This window comes from Cygnus olor, chromosome 8 (genome assembly GCF_009769625.2).
Source record: "Cygnus olor isolate bCygOlo1 chromosome 8, bCygOlo1.pri.v2, whole genome shotgun sequence".
Lineage (NCBI taxonomy): Eukaryota > Metazoa > Chordata > Aves > Anseriformes > Anatidae > Cygnus > Cygnus olor.
The window spans coordinates 16,240,321-16,258,921 of NC_049176.1; the positions used below are offsets into that span (position 1 = coordinate 16,240,321).

At 45.6% G+C, this 18,601-nt stretch overlaps 2 protein-coding genes across 7 annotated transcripts in view; one reads left to right on the plus strand and one right to left on the minus strand.

The window, feature by feature from the left end:
• COLGALT2 (collagen beta(1-O)galactosyltransferase 2) overlaps positions 1 to 11,052 on the plus strand; it is a 157,264-nt gene extending 146,212 nt beyond the window's left edge. For all 4 annotated transcript variants that reach the window (XM_040566471.1, XM_040566468.1, XM_040566470.1 and 1 more), the window contains 5 exons: positions 365 to 471; positions 1,277 to 1,409; positions 2,704 to 2,831; positions 3,484 to 3,690; positions 4,160 to 11,052. In XM_040566471.1, the coding sequence (XP_040422405.1) occupies positions 365 to 471; positions 1,277 to 1,409; positions 2,704 to 2,831; positions 3,484 to 3,690; positions 4,160 to 4,436 (852 nt within the window). In that variant the 3' untranslated portion in view covers positions 4,437 to 11,052. The remainder of the gene's footprint in view (positions 1 to 364; positions 472 to 1,276; positions 1,410 to 2,703; positions 2,832 to 3,483; positions 3,691 to 4,159) is intronic.
• RGL1 (ral guanine nucleotide dissociation stimulator like 1) overlaps positions 10,352 to 18,601 on the minus strand; it is an 81,368-nt gene continuing 73,118 nt past the window's right edge. For all 3 annotated transcript variants that reach the window (XM_040566465.1, XM_040566466.1, XM_040566467.1), the window contains 5 exons: positions 17,964 to 18,053; positions 15,786 to 15,972; positions 13,752 to 14,006; positions 12,499 to 12,613; positions 10,352 to 11,898 (listed from right to left, as the gene is read on the minus strand). In XM_040566465.1, coding sequence (XP_040422399.1) covers positions 11,711 to 11,898; positions 12,499 to 12,613; positions 13,752 to 14,006; positions 15,786 to 15,972; positions 17,964 to 18,053 — 835 coding nt within the window. In that variant the 3' untranslated portion in view covers positions 10,352 to 11,710. The remainder of the gene's footprint in view (positions 11,899 to 12,498; positions 12,614 to 13,751; positions 14,007 to 15,785; positions 15,973 to 17,963; positions 18,054 to 18,601) is intronic.

The following is an 18,601-nucleotide window of genomic DNA, read 5'->3' on the forward strand; positions in this document are numbered from 1 at the left end:
TCCACAACCTACAAGGCTTCGATTGTACTTGTCTGTCTGTGACTGAAAAATATCCCTGACCCTCCTTTATCTGTGGAAAATACAGGCTTGGCTCTAGCTGTCCTCTCATCTTTATTCATCATTGAAGAGCAACTTTCCCTTGTTCCATAAAAGGTAGTTGTTGGACAAAGAACAAGCCTCTAACCTTTCAGCTCAAAACCAGTCCTAACTTTTTGACAAATTCTAAATAATCTCGAATGAAAACACACCTGGTATTTTCATAACATCTGCTTTTCTTATGCGGCTGCTAGAAAATAGTGGATCAGGACTTCCTGTTCTTACTCCCTCCCATACCCGGATGCTAATGTCTTTCTCTTCAACCTAGATTTTCATGATCAATCTGAAGCGTCGGAAAGACAGACGGGATCGGATGCTGCGGACTCTCTATGAACAGGAGATTGCAGTCAAGATAGTGGAGGCTGTGGATGGAAAGTGAGTTTCAGCTGGGGTTGCTGAAGTTTGCAAAACGTGGATTGTGCTTAAGTGCTTTGCACCATCTCCTTGGATGCCCTGACCTTCCTTCTGGTGAGGAAGGGTGGGCTGAGGGGAGAGGTGAATGTCACTTCTATTCATGGGTCTAATGGTCTAAGTGAGGCAGTTCTGCTGTTTCTTCCTTCTCTTGAAATCAGTCATTCTACATGAGAGAACCACGACAGTGTGGTTCAGGTGCGGTTAGGAACCATCTACTGGTCTTGAGTCTTTGGGTACCCATCAAGACCTCTTAGAAAAATATTCTAAGCCAAGCAACTAACAAGTAAATGGTCCCACAAGAAGTTACTGGCAACATTAAGGGTATGACTTGTCTGTCCTTAGGTCGTGCTCTGCCTTGTGGATTTCTCTAACATGGTATATTAGGGAAACAGTTTGTAAGCAAAAGTGGTTGTGACTGATCTGATTTCAGCTTCAGCACTGGTAGTCTCAAAGCAGTCAGGTCACAGAAAGTGAGGGTGGCTGTTTGGGGTGAAGGTTTTCATGGTGGTAGGCATGCTTGAAGGGGAATGCTGCTGGAAGGCTGCAGCTTTCTGTAGATATTTGTCTTCAGACATTTCCAGTGTTCAGTTAGATTTAGAAATGTAAATTAAGATTTTTTTTCTTCAGGTTTTTGAGCAAAACAAATACAAGAATTCCACAACATACGACTTTTCCCTGAACATCAGCAGCATTTCCTGTGTTGCTTCTGTGTCTGACTTGTAATTGATTTTTTTTTTTAAATGGTGATAGATACTCTCTTTCCCAGAGCACTGAACGCGAGTCAGCTCAAAGCTCTCAGCATTGATATGCTTCCGGGTTACCGTGACCCGTATTCCTCCCGGCCACTAACCAGGGGAGAGATCGGCTGCTTCCTTAGTCACTATTACATCTGGAAGGAGGTAAGAAGTTTTTGGGTGCTCAGGGTTCCTGCAGGACGTAATAGGAAAGTACACAGCTAGTCTTAAGGCAGAGCATCAAATACGGTATAGGTTTCTGGAAGCATAGCATGGAAATGTTTTCCTCAGTTTATAGAGGATCATACACAAAGTTTTTCTTGAATGCAGTGTTCAGCTTTCCCTTCTCTGTATTCTATTTGCCAACGGCTTTGAAGGATTTTATCAAAATGCTTTCATAACTGTTTTTGCAGACCATCCAATAGCATACTTGAAGCAAATTTGTTTAGGAGAAAGGCTGGAAGGTTTTGAAGAACAAATGATACTAAAAAACTCCTCTCTATCTTTGTTGTTGTTGTTGTTGTCTTTGTTTCTACATCTGTGCTGAAGCAAGTTCCAATGACTCTGCTGATTGACTTTTTCAAGTTGATGTGTTATAATTATTCTTACCAGCAGGGACCTCTGTTACTTGAGCTAGGAGAATCTTCTTTGGGTAGTAAAAGCTGTGTCTTCTGGCTGTCCCTGGTCACCTGGGGAGTGATGTGCGAGAAAATCCAGGCCGCACTGGTCAGAGATGCTGCAATTACATGTCCTGACATCAACAGGGGACGCTGTGTCAATGAGATGTGGTGGAGGCAGGAAGAAAGACTTGATAATAAAAGAAGAATGGGCAGTGGCAGTGGTTGTCCAGATCTGACAGTGAGGATTGCACCTGCTGGTGCAGGGTCCTATATGGATGTATAAGGAGACAACCCTCTGCACACAGAGGTTTTAGTTATAGCACATCTCCACAGGGCAGGGCATTGATCTGAAAAGCCTAGGGCCAGCAGGAGTCATTCTGCCTTGACCTCAGTCAAGGCAGGCTGAGCTTTTGGGCTTGAGACTTCCAAATCACTAACAGTCAGATAATAACGGGAGCTTGTATGCAGGATGCATTGCATGTATATTCTCTAACTGGTCAGGGTCAGACTTAGGATATGCTGGATTGTCCCCCTTCCCAGGCAGCAGGAGGTGGTGGCTGTGGTTGTGCTAGTTGGTAGCTCGTGGTGCAGCATCAGATGGAGGGTTTCTCTAGGGGCACCACGTTACAGGTGCTCAGCCTGAAGGATATTTTCAGGCCTGTTCTCACTGGCTCTTGCAGTCTCTCCCAGCTGAGCTATGAATTTGAGAGTGGTTCTCCTGCCTCCCTGTCGGCAAGGTCTAGAAGGTACTGTCAGGTCAAGATGACCCCAGCAAGTTCAGGGTGCAAGGAGTGGCCCAAATGGGTTGCTGTGATCACTTCAGTACCCTCTTGTTTCAGGTGGTGAACAGAGAACTGGAGAAGACGCTTGTTATCGAGGACGATGTGCGCTTTGAACACCAGTTTAAAAGGAAGCTCATGAAGCTGATGGATGACATTGAAGAAGCACAGCTAGATTGGGAGCTTATGTAAGTAACTGGCCCTCAGCCACCTGGGAACTCCTGGGCACACATACTGTGTCATGGTAGAGATGCACGTTAGTGCCAGCCAGAGTTGCTTCTCAGTGGGCTCTTCCCATAAGGAGAGATTTGCCTCCTGGGGCAGGCTACTGCTGGAGTGACCGAACTGTAATGGGTACCGTACTGCCCTCTGTGGGCAGTCCGGAGATGCTGCTGTGACAGGGGAGCTGCCATAGCCCTGTCCTGGAGTTTGGGCAGTGGCAGCCTAACTCCCTGAGTCTTTCACAGCTGTGCTGCCGACTGGGTTAAGGCACAGCTGTGAAAGATTCAGGGAGTCTTTCAAATTCACTCTCAAATTCACAGCTCAGCTGGGAGAGACTGCAAAAGCCAGTGAGAACAGGCCTGAAAATATCCTTCAGGCTGAGCACCTGTAACGTGGTGCCCCTAGAGAAACCCTCCATCTGATGCTGCACCACGAGCTACCAACTAGCACAACCACAGCAACCCAGTCTGACAGTGATGTTGGACAGAAATCTGTGAGCGGGGATTACTTCTTGGAATTGACTCTCTGCCCTGTCCTGGTCAAAATAAACAGTTGTGTGGTTGTAATTGCTGCAGATTCACTTCAGCTCAAAATTCTGTGTTCTTTTCACACTTTCAGATACATTGGACGGAAAAGGATGCAGGTGCAGCAGCCTGAGAAAGCAGTTCCCAATGTCATGAACCTCGTGGAAGCTGATTATTCTTATTGGACCCTGGGGTATGCAATCTCTTTCCAAGGTGCTCAGAAACTAATTGGAGCTGAGCCTTTCAGCAAGATGCTGCCTGTAGATGAATTTCTGCCGGTCATGTACAACAAGCACCCTGTGTAAGTAGGATGCCTTTGTTGCTCAGGTTGACACGAGCTGGGTCTTGCTGAATGATCTCAAACCAGTTGATAATGTGTCTCACTTCTGTAGTCTGGGTGGTGGGGAACAGGGCTAATCCTTGTACTTTTTGGTTGTTTGCAGCAGAGCTGACGCAGGTCAAAAGAGGTGACAGACCTGCTGCAGAGGGGTTATTTTGCCCACCCGGTGCAGGGCTTGCAGGCTGGTTCTGAGACATGTGACTGTCTGCAAGAGAGGCTTTTTGTAGGTTGTCTGTGGTTGTAAGGCTGTAGAGTGTCAGACCTGTGGTTGTACGGCTGTAGAGTGTCAGACCTGCTTTAGACCCACCCCAGCAACTACCTCCCTGCCCCAGGACCTGTTTGCTCAGTGGATTGACTTGCATCTCAAGTTATAACCAGTGGCACTGATGAACATTCACTCTGTTTCTGATGACTTTTCTCCCCCCTTTAGAGCAAAGTACATGGAATACTATGAGTCCAGAGACTTGAAAGCCTTTTCAGCAGAACCACTGCTTGTTTACCCCACCCACTACACAGGGCAGCCAGGCTACCTCAGCGACACAGAGACCTCTACTATCTGGGACAATGAGACCGTGTCAACTGACTGGGACCGAACACACTCCTGGAAGTCCCGGCAGCAGGGCAAGATCCATAGCGATGCCCAGAACAAGGATGCCCTGCCTCCTCAGTCATCTCTCAACACGCCATCCTCCAGGGATGAGCTATGACTGCCTGCTTCCCCTGGGCTCTGTTGGCAGCTGAACCTGCCTCACACCTGCTTTGCACCCTTGAAAGTTGTAGAGCAGCTGTTCATGTGGTCTCCTTCCTGCTACCTGGAATGGCAAAGCAGGGTGGTTGGACCTGGTTGTGTTACAACTTACCAGGCTGCTTTTCCAGGACTGCGGGGAGAGGAAGGAGGAAAAAGTGTTCCAAACTGGCTGAAAAAAGGCAGAGATCTGAACAAAAGCCTTTGCAAGCTTTTGTAAACAAACAAACAAAACAAAAACCTTGAACGACGTCTTTCTACAGTACATTGTGTAGAATACTGTATTTATAAAGATTAATATATAGAGGTGTACAAGTGTTAATACCTTTCTGGATAGCTGTAACTGGGCTGCTGTGTAACTGTTACTTCTTGTAGGTTTGTAGGCTTTTATAACCCTGTTTGCTGAGAGAAGCTGCAGGCAAGTGTTTGGGTTATTTGGTTTTGTTTTTCAAAGGAATCCCTGTCAGAATCAACATGGTTTCCAAAAATGTTCAGTGCACTGGAGCGGTGCTCCAGTGTAGTGTCTTCTCCTTCATCGCACTTCTGCAGAATAACATTTCTGACTCCCCTCTAAATTTAAAGACTTCCTAGATCCCATCCAGGTAGGTCTGCCAGTCTGGAACTGATACCTTGGCATGTCTAGAATCTTGGAAACTAGCAGATAAAGTGGTGGTTGCCCCTTCTGTTTTTCTCTGCACTGTCTGAAGGGAACATGCCTTGCTTTCTCCCTGCCTCAATTTATTCCTTCGGGAAAAGAAAGCCTGACAACCTTTTTGCAGGCCTGTTTAAGTAGGCTACAAAAACAAGCATAGGACTTCTAGGACATTTGATTTTTATAGTTCTGGTTACAAACTTCTTATACTATCCTAATAGAACAACTGACCAAAATGTTAGTGCTGTCAACTGTACTGTTCTCAACAGCCTTGATAGAATTGTGTTACAGGACGGAAAGGCAACTTGTCTTGATATTTTTTCACGTGAGGAGCAAACTGACTTGCTGTTGGCTAGCATGTCAGCAGAGTGTGATTTTTTTTTTTTTTTAAAGGTTTCTTAGAGGCCAGGTGATTGTGGACTACACTGCTTAGGTTTAGCTGGCACAGGTCTCAACCTGCAGGCTCTTGTTGCAGGGGACAATGTTCTCCTGCACTAGCAAACTGGAGACTCACCTGCTGGCTATTCTGTACAGTTGAGTATGTGTGGTTGTTTGTTTTTTATTGTTGTTTGTTTTTAATAATTACTGATCAAAGTTGTGCTTTCTGCTAAAGAAGACATGTTATTATTACCTGTCAGCGGGTCTGATAATACATAGAACCTGGTGCAAGACAAGCCGCTGTGTGTACTCTTCATTGGGTGGGAGCAGGCCCCAGCTGGGGAGGCCAGTTCTCTGCCTCTGGGCTGGCTCACGCTCAGCTGTGTTGAAGTAAAGTGGTTTCCAACAAGCCTGCTCTGGCTCTGGGAAGACATTGAAGTCCAAGCTAGTGAAGTCAAGAGTGTTTTCAGCTATGTTACTGTACCATGGAGTTGTTGGCCATTTGTTTGTACTGCAGCTATTGCCTTGAAGCCATGTTCCTTCTGCTGTTCAGGATGGAGCAGGTGGCCCTGCGGCATGGTGAGTATGGAGGGCAGGTCTGCCATGTGCCACCATGCATAGCCTGGACTGTTCCTCTTTGACAAGACCTCCTGCCTCTTCCTTAGGCCTTGCTTTACCAGCAGCAACTCTGACCCATTTCAAGTGTTGTTGACCAGGGCGATCCCAGAGACACTGGTAAGAAGCTTAATGTGGCCTTCAGAAGTAGATCTCTGAGCTGGTGAGCACCCAGCGTATTGTCACATGTCGCGATGTGTAAGAGTACAGCGTTATGAAGTTTTTCAGTTACGTCATGCTTCCCTTGGGACTGGGGCTGATTTCTTCAGGCCTTTGGTAGTGCTTTTTGAGAGCTGGGTAGCTGCTGGAGCCGTGTTGGGAAGGATGCACGAGAGGAGAGGGCCCCAGCTTGGTGTCACTCCCTGTGGGCTTGCAGCCTTGCTAACTAATGTGCGTGCATATCTGAGACTGGCAGAACAGTGGGGATGAGCCAGTGTGGGATGGGTGAGTGCCTTTGTCTTGGTGCCGTTTCCTAATCTAACTGTGGCTGCCTCAAAGGTTTGTTACAATTATGCTGCATATCTCCTCCAGCCTCGTGTGCTTTTTTGGTCAGTGTTGGACCCATCTGTGTCTGAGCGAGGCCCGTCTTCCCCTAGCCATGGGAATGACTTACCCATGTGAGCACTGCTTTGGCCAGCCCTTCTTCTCCTGACCTTTCATGACCATATTGAAGCAGTTCCTCCATGAACGTCTTGGCTGAAAACATACCTTGTGCTGCTCACGGTACTCTCCGCTTCGTGGTGGGGGCTGGAGAGGGCTGGCAATGGGTGCACGTGCATCATCCCAACTCCCAGACCCACTCGCTGGGCTGGGGTCCTGCTGTGCTCGAGGGTGGGTGGACAGCAGAGCCTGGCAGCACTCCTTCCTTCCGCCCCTTCCCTGGGTGCCAGGCTCAGGGCCGCGCAGCAGGAGCATCACTGTGTGTTGGGGAGAGAGGATGGTTTCTTGCCTCCGTGGGGGCTTGATCCTGTAGCTCATAGTGAGGGGGAGTTTTGTCTGAGGAAGGTCTGCACAAGCAGGCAGCTAGTGAAGCCATTGCTGCACTGGCCAGGCAGGATATGTATCATGGACTAAAAAAAATGGAGGTTGGGTCCCTCTGCTTTTTTTTAACCTTACTGTAGCTCATTCAAATGATTAAAAAAAAAAAAAGTCTCTCTGCATCACCACTACAGCCTTTTGTGTTGGAGCACTGGGCTTCCCCAGCTTCACAGCAAGCCCCGCTGATGTGCAGAGGGAAAGGACGTGCGACTGGGTGAGGCTGGCTCTGGTCAGCGGTAGGTGCTGCGCGGCCGCTTGGGCATGGCTGCCTCTCAGCGACTGAGCTGGCAAGCGTGGCTGGTGCTGTCTGGAGGTGGTGCTGTTGGTGGAGGTGCTTTGGAAGCTCAGGTAAGCTTAGTTTTATTTAGCTTTGATTTCCTGGAGCCAAGCAGTAGCAGTTTATTAAAAAACGACAGCTGGGTTGGGTTTGTTTTTGTATTTCTTGTGTGTGTTTTCTTTTAGTCGACTCTGGAAGTGCATGTACAGGAGTTTGGTATTTTTGGGGGGGGAGTGAAACAAATTAAGAATGGAAGTTATAATTAATGAATTAATTGAATGCATCCATTTCAGAGCAGACCTGGTCTCACTCTAGCTCATTATTATTTTACCTATAGACATCTGCATGTGTGTGTGTACATGGACAATGTTTTATTTCTATGTGCCAGATGTGGTAGATGGCAGTGGTTCTACCTGCTATGACAGGTGCTGTTTTTCCTTGCCTCAGTTCCTTGGCAGGTGGTGCTCAGGCTTTGCCCTACTCAGAATGAGCTGTGTTTTGGAGACGTAGGAGCCAGTCAAAACACTTCTGCTGTTTTTCCACTTTTCACGTACTTATTTTTTTGCCTAATGTCATGAGCTTCAAAACGAGTGGAAGCAGGAGCCAGCTTGAAGCAGCCTCCTGGCTCTGGCTGAGACCCTAGTTTGCTATGGGCAGTGCAGGACACTGGGGCGCGGCACGGCGCAAGCATGAAAGGGGTGTCCCTGCTGCGTCTTGCATGGGCAAGGGGGTGCCTTGTGGTGCAGCCCTGGGCTTGGGAGGCCTGGCTCAGAGCAGGCAGGCGGATGTGGTCGGACTTGGGATGCAGCATATGAAGTTGCAGGGTGAGGAGAGCGCAGCCCCTGTTGTCTGTATGCCAGTTATGCATCTTGAAACTGGGTTTGTGTTAGCAGAACTTAAGTGGTAGGAATTTGCCAGGCAGCTTGGGGAAGCAAGGAAGGCTTTTTTTTTTTTTTTTTTTTCTTCTCTCCCTTCCTCACCTCAGGTTTTTGCTCTGCTGTGGAACATCTGTGCTAAGCCCCAGGAGGCGCCAGCTGATGAAAACCACCCAGCAAGTGCCTACCGTGCTGAGGCTGGCGACAGACCAGAGGAAGCTAGAAACAAGTTTGACAAAGAACAGGTAGCATGACAGCTGAAAAAAAGCAGCTTGTTTGCAAGAAAGGTTACAATGACAGGCCCTAAAAATGATTATCTGCAATAAGACTGCTTATAACCTAACAACTCTGTCTTTGCTTTTGTTTAAGAAGTGCTGTTTATAGTGAAAAATAGGGCAATACGAAATTCGTAGTTGACAAATACATTGTGTATGTCCTGAAGGAAGCCGAACAGGCTTTGCTGTTGTTGGTTCCTAACCCTGTGTCCATCTCCCCTCTCCCCCCACCCCTAGGTAGTTTAATGAGAAAAAGAAAAAAGCTGCAGCATAAATTCAGAGTATTCCTTCTTTTGCCTTGGCTTTGCAACATCTGAGTGGCTCTTTAGTGACAAAGACAACTTCCCCACCTCATAGCCTGTGGCAGATGACTGCCGGTAGTTTTACGCGTCTTGCCTGATGAGGAATGGCAGGTCAGCTGCGGGGGAGCCACGAGGGGAAGAGGCAAAGCAGCTGTGATGCAAATGCCCCATTTTTGTACTGTTGTGCAGGCAGCAACAACAAAGGGTTGTGAGGCCAGGAGAAAACATGACATGGTGGTAAAAAGGGGCAAAGATGGACCACTCAAAGCATTCTTTTTTTTTTGTATTAACTTGCTGCAGAAATCATTCGGTGACCCAAAAGAGAATGCGGTCATGAAAAAGTAAAATTTGTGCATAGTCGGTGTTCCCCAGTTAGCTGCAACAGAAACATTAAACAGAAAGCTCAGGAAACAGTATAAAATATTCCATAGAAAGCAACAGATTGGTGTGTTTGTGATGGATGTGCTGGGATGGCTTTTGCTTTGCTGACATTTACTTTTAGCCCTCAGCAAGTTCCTTGCATTCCTGCAGTGTGACTGTGGAGGGCCTGTGCAGCTGCTGCCACTCAATGGGCAATGCAGGTGAGAGGGAGGTGACTCAGAAGCTGTCATTGTAAGGTGTTTTTTTTTGAAGCACTGCTGTGATTCTGGTGGTGGTCACAAACAATATAGAACTGCTACTTAGGGGGATGTCAAGAGTGGAACAATGCTGAAGGAAGATTGTAGCTAAAAAGTTACAGCTAAAGGTAAGAATAAGCTGCCATTCGCAGCCCTGGAAAGAGAGGGTTTCAGATGGGTTGTGGGAGCTGGAAGAAGCTGAGAACAGTTAAAACAATAAATGTGATGATGTTGAAGATGTGACAGAAGGTGGTGTGAAACGTAAAAAAAAAAAATTAAAAAAAAATGCATGAGTCATAAAATCTAAGAAAGTAGATTAACTTCAGACAACTATTAGTGAAAAAATGTTTATATACTTACTGTATAAAGATTACAGATAAGCAGTTAATTTTTTTAAAAAATATATAACTTTTTTTTAGGGGGGCTGTCATTTAAAAATCACTTTCAGCTTAATATGGGCACACAACCTCAGAGTTAGCAACGCTGTAATTTACAAAGGATACGGTACAGGCATCAATGCACGCTTATACAATAATGCGAGGAAAACAACTTCTTTTGTAAACTTGTGCTAACTCTGGGCAAAGGTTAAGGCTCAGTTATAAACTCAACATCTTCACCCTCTCACCAGAAATAGTTTGTGTTTTTGAACTACTCAGGCTATGACCTGTACAGTGCTGCTTGTGACTAGAGGTCACAATCGTGTAGTCACATCTTCGTGTAGTGCAGAACACGGCACAACCAACTGCTGCTTGTATCATGAGTTTATCACTGATTGTTAAAGTAATCTGAGCCCAGTTTTGAAAATGGCAACTACAGAACTGGTGGAAAAAAAGCCTCAGGCATGTGTAAAATTCAGTATTTGAGTTTATTTTAACTCATACTAATGTATCTCAAAGACAGCCTGTTCTGTAAGGGCTGTTTACAATCCAATGTCTCATTTATGGCTTTTTAAAATCAAACCTCTGTCCTTTCAAGGAAGCCTGTATTCTGGGAAGAGACTCTAGGAAGATGTTACTTAAAGTTTCACAGAGAGCAGATGCTTAAATTCTTTATTCCAGCTGAAAGAATGTACCATGTCAGGAAATTCATTTAATAGATGTATATAAAGAGCAAGAGAGGTGGCTGGAGATTATGCATAATAATGCTACAACTATATAAAATCTCTGGTTGGTTGGGGTAATGCTAAAAACCTGGCTATTTTCTCTCAATAGCCACTTTTAAAATAAAAGGTTTGTAGTTGCTTCTCGTGGAATGAAACTTGGATTAATGCAGGCAAAATTTTGCTCCTGAAGAGTGATTGCACATTACAAAGAGGTACATCTGTCATTTCAGAGTACATGCAAAAGGCATCGGTTTCTGTTGAATGGGTTAGCAAAGCAAAAGGAAAACCGCACAGTAGTGGCATTAAGACAAGCCCAAAATCCATACAAGTAGTGTTTGTTGCCTTGTTCATTAACAAATCATGACATTCATCTGAAAGCAAGTGCGGTCCATTCTCTTAATGTTCTTTGGGGGGGGGGAAGAAAAAGGGGGCTAATTTTCTGGCTTTGAACAAGTGCAAAAAAGAAGGGTGCCAGCAGTGTGACAGCAATATGCGCACTTGCAGTTACTTCTTCCTTCTCCAGAGATGAGTATTTTGGGGACATACCCACATTGCTTTTTCATGAATGCAAGTGCCTCCGGAGGCAGCAGTGGCTAGTGGCACCCAGTTCACCCACACATTCCGCAAACCAGTGCTCCCCTCCGGCAGCTGGAGGCTGGCTGGGACCTCCTGCTTGGTTCTGGCAGAACTGCATCGTGGCTTTTTTTCTCCAGTTTTACAAAAATAAATGTAGGCGTTCTTGTTCTGTGTAATACTGGCACAACAAAAATGTTTTTTTCACAAGAAAAGTTAGGTGTATGTGGTGTTCTGAAGACAAATGTTGCAGTCCTGTTTTCCCCTCTAAATGGGGCTCTCACCTTCCTAGGCTAATGTGCAAAACAAAACAAAAATCTGAGTCCGGACTGTCTCAGAAATCCATGTCTGTCCAGCTCCAGGGGAGGAGACACATCTCTGGCTGTAGGTCTACCAAATGCTCACTTTGCATTTGTCTCAAATATCTTCAAAGTTGAATACTGACACATTCATCTGCTGCAATTCTGTAATACTGGATGGTAGCAAAGGTACAGTCCTCATTCAGTTTGCCTCAGTGTGGCCTTGCTCCCCCTCAAAGCGTAATTTTGCTGTTCCTGTTACTCCAGCACCCCCGTTTGGCAGTTCTGGGGAGGGTCAGGCTTGACCGACTCCTCATTTTCACCTGCTCATCAACTGAAGCTTTTTTCCGCAGGATGAAATCGAAGTTCACCTGGCTGTTCATGGCATAGAACACGTTGGCGCTGTCTGGTATCACCAGCTCTGCAAAAAAGGGACAAGAGCAAGTGTGAATTTGTGGTATTGCAAACTGCAGAAGGAAAGGCAGGGAAGAAAGGGAAGCCGGTGAGTAGATGCGCACCCAGACAGCTGGGGCAGTGCTGTTCCCCTCCTTATTCTGCTGCCCCTCTTCAGCTGTGCCACAAAAAAAGCAGGTGAAGAGTTACGGAGGACAAGAGACAGAGGCCAGACCAAGTCCAGCTGGGCAGAGGCCCGGGCAGCCACTCCCAGAGGAGGCTGTGCCAAAAACTACCAGTTTATATGGCCTGACAGCGCAGCAGGGATCTGGGCCTGCCCTGACTCTGCCAGCAGCCCCTTTGGCCACACTGCTCAGGGAACACGAGCAGCTGCGCGTCAGTAGGTCGCTCTGCCACCACGGCACACACACACAGGCCTGCCTGTAGCAAGTGGTGCGCTGACACGGGCTGTGCTAAACCACCCCCACGCATCAGTTATCTAGGGGGTTATTCTCACTGGCAGCTATAATAACACGTCTGTGGCATTTCCACAGTTGCTTCACGTTTTACCCCTTCCTTCAAAATGAAGCACAACTTTTCAAGCAGCATCAGAGTTCTGCTTCCCTACCTTTATCCTCGGAGATGACCTGTACAAGCTCATACTCCTCAGCTGCATCAGATTCCAGGTTGTGCTTCGACATAGCTCTCTGGATGACAGCAGGAGTTTTGTCTTGGCTAGTTAGCTGGAAAGATAGATTTGTAATGAGAAATTCTGCTTACTCACTTATTATATAATGATTTAATGATTAGTAAAGGCCTGTCTTTTTGTAGCCCACTTGGTCTTGCAAAAGATTTTAGGGAACTGAGAAATTACAATGGATCAGTAACGAAGGAGATGTGATATGTAAGACGTGACATGTGGGACATTTGGTGGTGGTGTTTTTTCTAATTCAAGACGACAGATACTGTACTAGCAGGCACAGCACTAAATCACAGTGTCTGCTCCTCGGAGCAACCACTCTTGAGAGATGTTTTTTCTTACTAGCCGTAAATTTCCACATAAATAACTGTCCCATCTGTTGTTTGCAGACATCAATTAATCTGGAGTGTCATGTGCTAAATACCTTCTTTGACATTCTGCAAAGAATTTTGGCCTTGTAACTTAGTGTACTGTCTGCTGTGGAGGTGCATTGTGTCCAGAGCAGACACAAGGCTTGCTCCAGAAAGGGAAGATTTGGCTCTTGGTGGCAGAATATGTCAAGCCCCCAGGGAACTGCTCTTTGCCATTTGGAGAGGTCAGACCATTAAAATTGTGAAATAGCTGTATTTGGGAAAAAAAAGTTGTGTTTTTTTTTTTTTCCCCAAAGGCCTGAGGGACCCAAGAGAATTTGCTCAGCAGCTGAATCTCTGTCTGGAGAGATCAGCAGTGGGCAAGTCACGTCACCCCAGGCCCTGCACTCTCTCTGCTCTTGGCCCAGCCCTGGCGGTGTCCATCCGTGGAACCACATCGAGGGAAAGGTGGGAGCTGGTGCATTGTGTGCCCACAGCTGTAGCCTTTCAGCCGCTCCTTACAGCTGCAGGCAGCACTGCCTCCGTCTCACAGCAGAGGGGCAGAGGGGCATCCCGGGCCAGGAAGAGTCCTAATTTAAAGATTAGAAAGTGCCACGATACTCTATTATATTCAAACCTCTTGTTTGTACCATGCTCCACGTATTTTGAATTTTAACATTTGTCATTTTTACTATCAAGCCAGTTCTGAGTAGTTGGTTCAGCAAACAGGTGTTTTCAAAACTAAAAAAAAAACACTTTGTGTTTTAGCAGTCACCCAGAATGAAAAACTTAATGAATGATAAGAGTAGTTTGCTGTTCCACACTGCTCACCATGATGCTCTTGTACATATTGCCATTGTTGTCTTCTACACTGATTCGGATGATGCACGTGTCTTCGTTCTGCTGGTTGTAAACAGGAGGCAGTACTGTTGAGGTAATGGATGTCACAGAGATAGAGCGCTTGTGGATCTTGGGGTTGGAGGACAAGACGGGAGGGGATGAAATTACGTTGGTTAAAGATGACACCCCTGAGGAAGATGTGTCCATGGAGTGGATGGAGGAACAGGAAGAGGAGGATTCTGAGAGCTGTCCAACAGAAAGAAAGAAAAAACACAGAAACTTGACATTGTGTGTGTGCAGGGCGTCATTCTGGAGGAAGAAGCTGAGAAAGCAGGAGGTGCGTACAAAACCTCAGTGATCTGCACTTTGTCCAGGCTGGCAGGGGTATTCAACACCTCCAAAAAATTAACTTGATTAATTTCACTGTTTTAATGCAAACTCGCTTCCAGGTCTGTGCACTGGACACACTGTGTGCTGCTTGCTTTCCCACCGCTTTCAGGAAGAGCAGGCCAGGAGGTGGCAGCAGAAACAACGAATGAAATGAAGTTGTGGGCTCCCAGCTGGGGACAGATGTGGGAAGAGCAGAGTGCCCTGCCACCGCTGCTTTGCAGCGAGTCCCAGCCTTTACATGGGGAACTGGACTCAAAACTGGTATGAAACACTGGCCCACCTCCCTGTCCCAACCCCCACCTTTCCCTTCATCTGCCTTGCTCAAAACCTGCTGACAGAATGGTGCCTCTCCAACTTGATCATCAAATCCACCGTAACAACTAATCAGCTAAACTGTTTGAATAGTTTACATGTATGCCAATGTCTGGAACCTCATCTTCCATTTGGTTTAAGAACATTAAGTGCAATTTAATTTAAAATATCCATCAGCTAAAACCCAATATACCACTCTTTACCAAAACATCCCTAAAAAGGTCTTCAAAGCATTTTAGTACAAAAAAGGAAGTATCTGCTGGTAGGAAAGACCTTGTGGCTCACCCCCATCAGATCCTGTCTGCTGTTTTCCTGCCTTTATAATTTGCCTCTCTGGAAGGTAATAGAGCATGCCTGGCCCAGCCGCTGTCAGCATGGACCCACACAGCTTCATCATTACACACGTGTTGCTGGGGGATGTCCTGGCTGCCAGTGTGCAGGGTGTGGGGCTCTGCCAACCTCCCCCCGCCAAAAAAAAACACTAAAAAGGCTGGTGAGCTGTGACCTCTCTACCAATCACGTGGCCAAGCGCACCTGCGCTACTGCCCCAGGGTTACAGGGCTGTCACTGACACACACCAGCTCCCCACCTGGAGACACCACCTTTGCCAGAGCACAGGCAGATCTGTACTGCAGGCAGGCTTTCCTCAGGGAGCACACAGCTGCTAAAATCACGTGGGCTTACCCAGATACAACCGCTTCAGCTGCTTCAGCATGATGAATGTGGCAGCAGGCTGATAGCCACAGTGCAAATCATCAAACTTGAGCTATCCTAGGAGAAAATGAGCAGCTGCTGCTCTTAACTCATATTCAGATGATTCCATCTCGTGTTTCCTTTGTTTTTATTTGAGCTTATAAAGCCTCCTGTCCCTATCACTGCTAATGTCACACTGCTGTGTGCTGGCAAAAAGTGCTGCCATCTGCAAGCGTGATGCTCAGGCTCCTCACCCCAATTCCTGGGGGCTCCAAGGTAGAAATGCTGCTAGTCTGCCCCCATCCCTCTCAAACAGTGTGGTGGGGGACTAAGAGAAAAATTAACCTCATGCTCTTCCAGGGCCTCATCTAAAACAAAAAAACATCATCAGGCACCACAAGAAAATATGGTTTTAGGGAAGGAAAACTGTAGTCTGCCTTGTATCCTGGCAACACAAAAGGGATCATGCAAAAACTGACTGGACTGCTTCCATTTTTAGACTCTCTCCATTCCACTAAAAGCAGCACTCTAGTCAGGACTAACAGGCCTGGGAAGACATCTAGTTCCTGCCCGCAGTATGGACAGTCTGTCTTGGTGTAATTTATGCCAGCAATGAATCCCAGACTGTACCTTTTTCTGAGGCTCATCAGGGGTGTCTATGGGTGTGATGCAAACTTCCTCAGACTCCGAGTGATTAGACTCGCACGACGAAACACTGACCGAGTCCATGCTTTCACCAGAGCTCCCACTTGGAGTAGATTTGGGTTGCTCTTTGGTGGGTGTACTATTGGTGATCACCTCGGATCCTAGGAACAGTCTAGAATAGAAAACAAAGCATAACAGTCAGTGAGTAAAAGTGGAACAGAGCTGGGCTGAACAAAGCTGTCCTTTGGTTCACAAGCTTTTGTACCATTTTGTTTTTCTGTCTTGAGTGGCCTATTGTTTTCATTTCCTCCACATTGTTTATATGATTTGTCAAGAGAGTTTGTTTAACACAATACTTTCTTGACCATAAGTTCCAGCTGCAAGACCAAAATCAGAGCTAATGCCTTAATATCGTAAGTGAGGCTTCTTTTCAGTCTTTTTAAATTTTGGACTCGCTTGCCAGAAAATGATTGATTGTAAATCGTACATTTACAAACCTAGTTAAGAGGCTTGGCAGCTCGCTCTGCCTTACTGACTTGTGCATGCTGCTGTCACAGCCCTGTTCCTCTGACACAGGTCAGCTCTAGACGTACTCAATGCTGCAAGTAACTGAAAAAGCGTGTGACAGGTAATGTAGGCCATATACTGGAGAAAGGTCTTCAAAAGGCAGGTTCATCTCTGCTGCAATTTTTTTTCACTCAGTTAAGGTGCCACAGATACCAGTTTCTCTCTAGGAGTCTAAACGGACATGTACACAATGAGATCACAAGAAAGTGTAAATTACAGGCTTGCCCTCTCTGAAACTCATTTCTAAATGCGGGTCAAGTAATTTTAAAGGAGTGTCAAAGGAAACAAGTTTGTATAATATATAAGGTAGAGAAACAAGGTGACTTGGATATTATGTCAGCAAGCAGTTAATTATTTAAAACGCTTTAGAGTGGTGTCACTTGGTAGTTCCAGGATAAATTATGTCAGTCTTTTCTGCACTATTTATTTGCAAAATACATTCAGACTGCAGATGAAACAGTTCTTTAAACAAAGACTGCACAGTGCAAACAAAGTTGATAGTACAGTAAATTAAAATACTAGAGCCCTGAAACACAGTCAGAAATGAGAGCCTAATCAGCAGGGATGATTGTTACGCACAATTTAGGCATGCACCAAAAGAGAGACTTGTGCAAGGCCACTGAGAGTTGAGGCACTGCTTTCAAAGCTCATGGTCTTTATCACAACCAACTTGCATGGACTAAACAAAACACTTTCCAAACAGCTGCCCACGTTTCATTTTTATTGTTTTGCAGATCAGAACACAACACTCTTGATCGAAAAAGCTTTTTTTCTTTCAGAGCCTAACCTGCAGTAGTGCTGCTCTGAAATGAATGGCTGCTCGTTCTTATGAGGAAGCCAGGTACAAGAACCAAGTGCTCTTAAATTCATTTTCCCCCTCATTTTGATGATGCCACTGATACATGGGAGTCTCTTCATACTTCCTCTCACATCAGGTTCAAAATTCTCGCCTTTAAGATATTTTCCCTTTGGCTCTTGATCTCTGCTTTCATTGCCTGTAGCTTTGCCTAAATTCCTGCTAGTCCGTTGTTTCCTGTGTCTGCTTAGCTGCATGCCCCTGTCCTTCACCCACCTCCTGTCTGAATCTTTAAGGTATTAGACTAAATTGGACCATGGCCCTATGATTATTTCCTTCTCCAACCTGAAGGCAGTTAGGTGATTGTTTCTATTATCAATGCCTTTTTGCCAACCTTAATTATCACATTAAAATCCTGCAAGAAGTTTTTGCATGTGCAGTAAATTAGACTAATGATAGGCCAAACTTCATCCTCATTTACTCTGTTTTGCTACTGCATTCAGAGAAGTCATGACACAATAGATACTGAATTTATAATCCACCACTAAAACTGTTCCTTCTTTTGACACTTTAAAAAGGCTTATTTGTTTCTAATCTCTTTCATCATTCATAAGCCTTATGATTAGTTATAGCAATAGAAAAGGACAACTTCAGACAGAACTATGAGTTTATAGCTGATGGTGTCTCCTTAAAGTAATGCAGTGACCAGGTTTTTCAGCTGGCGAAATGAGTACTGCTTGTTTAATTTATTCTGGTTTGTATTAACACACCAAAGGCCACTATAGCCCAGTCATACTCACAGGCTGAGCCTCTTCACCATGCTTTTCCGAGGTTTTGGTGACGTGGTGCTGGTGTCAACAGCTGCTTCAATCTCGCATGAAAGGCTGTAGCTGCAGAACAGAGGCCACTGGGTTAATTTTTACAGCTAATACCATTAGTTATGTATATCAAAGTAGCAATATTCAAGACATTTGAGAAGGCTTCAGTTGTTTCCACTTCACAGAAGGTTGCAACCCCTCAAAGAGGAACATAGCTCTGTCCACATTTTACCACAGTAAAGGGGCTATTTCAATCCGTTAAAATAGTTTTAAAAACTAAAAATCTATTTTTTTGAGTGACGCTCATCATTTTATTAAAAAAAAAAAAACACACAAAAAAACAAAACTTACAAACAAACAAATATTTAACATGAATCTAGGACAAGCTGACCTGGTTTTTGACCACAACTCTTAGTACAATACAGTATGCATAAGACTGTGCTTATTCTCTAAGACAGTGCAGCGGCATGGTATTCAAATATCTGATGGAGGTATTAAAATGCTGTAAGTAAGTTGTATTAGGTTCGTCTAGCAGTGCGTACAATAGCACAGAACTCAGCAGGGCTGCAAAAGCGAGCCCAAATGCCCAGGATCCATTATCCATGTCTGTGGTGAGTGCT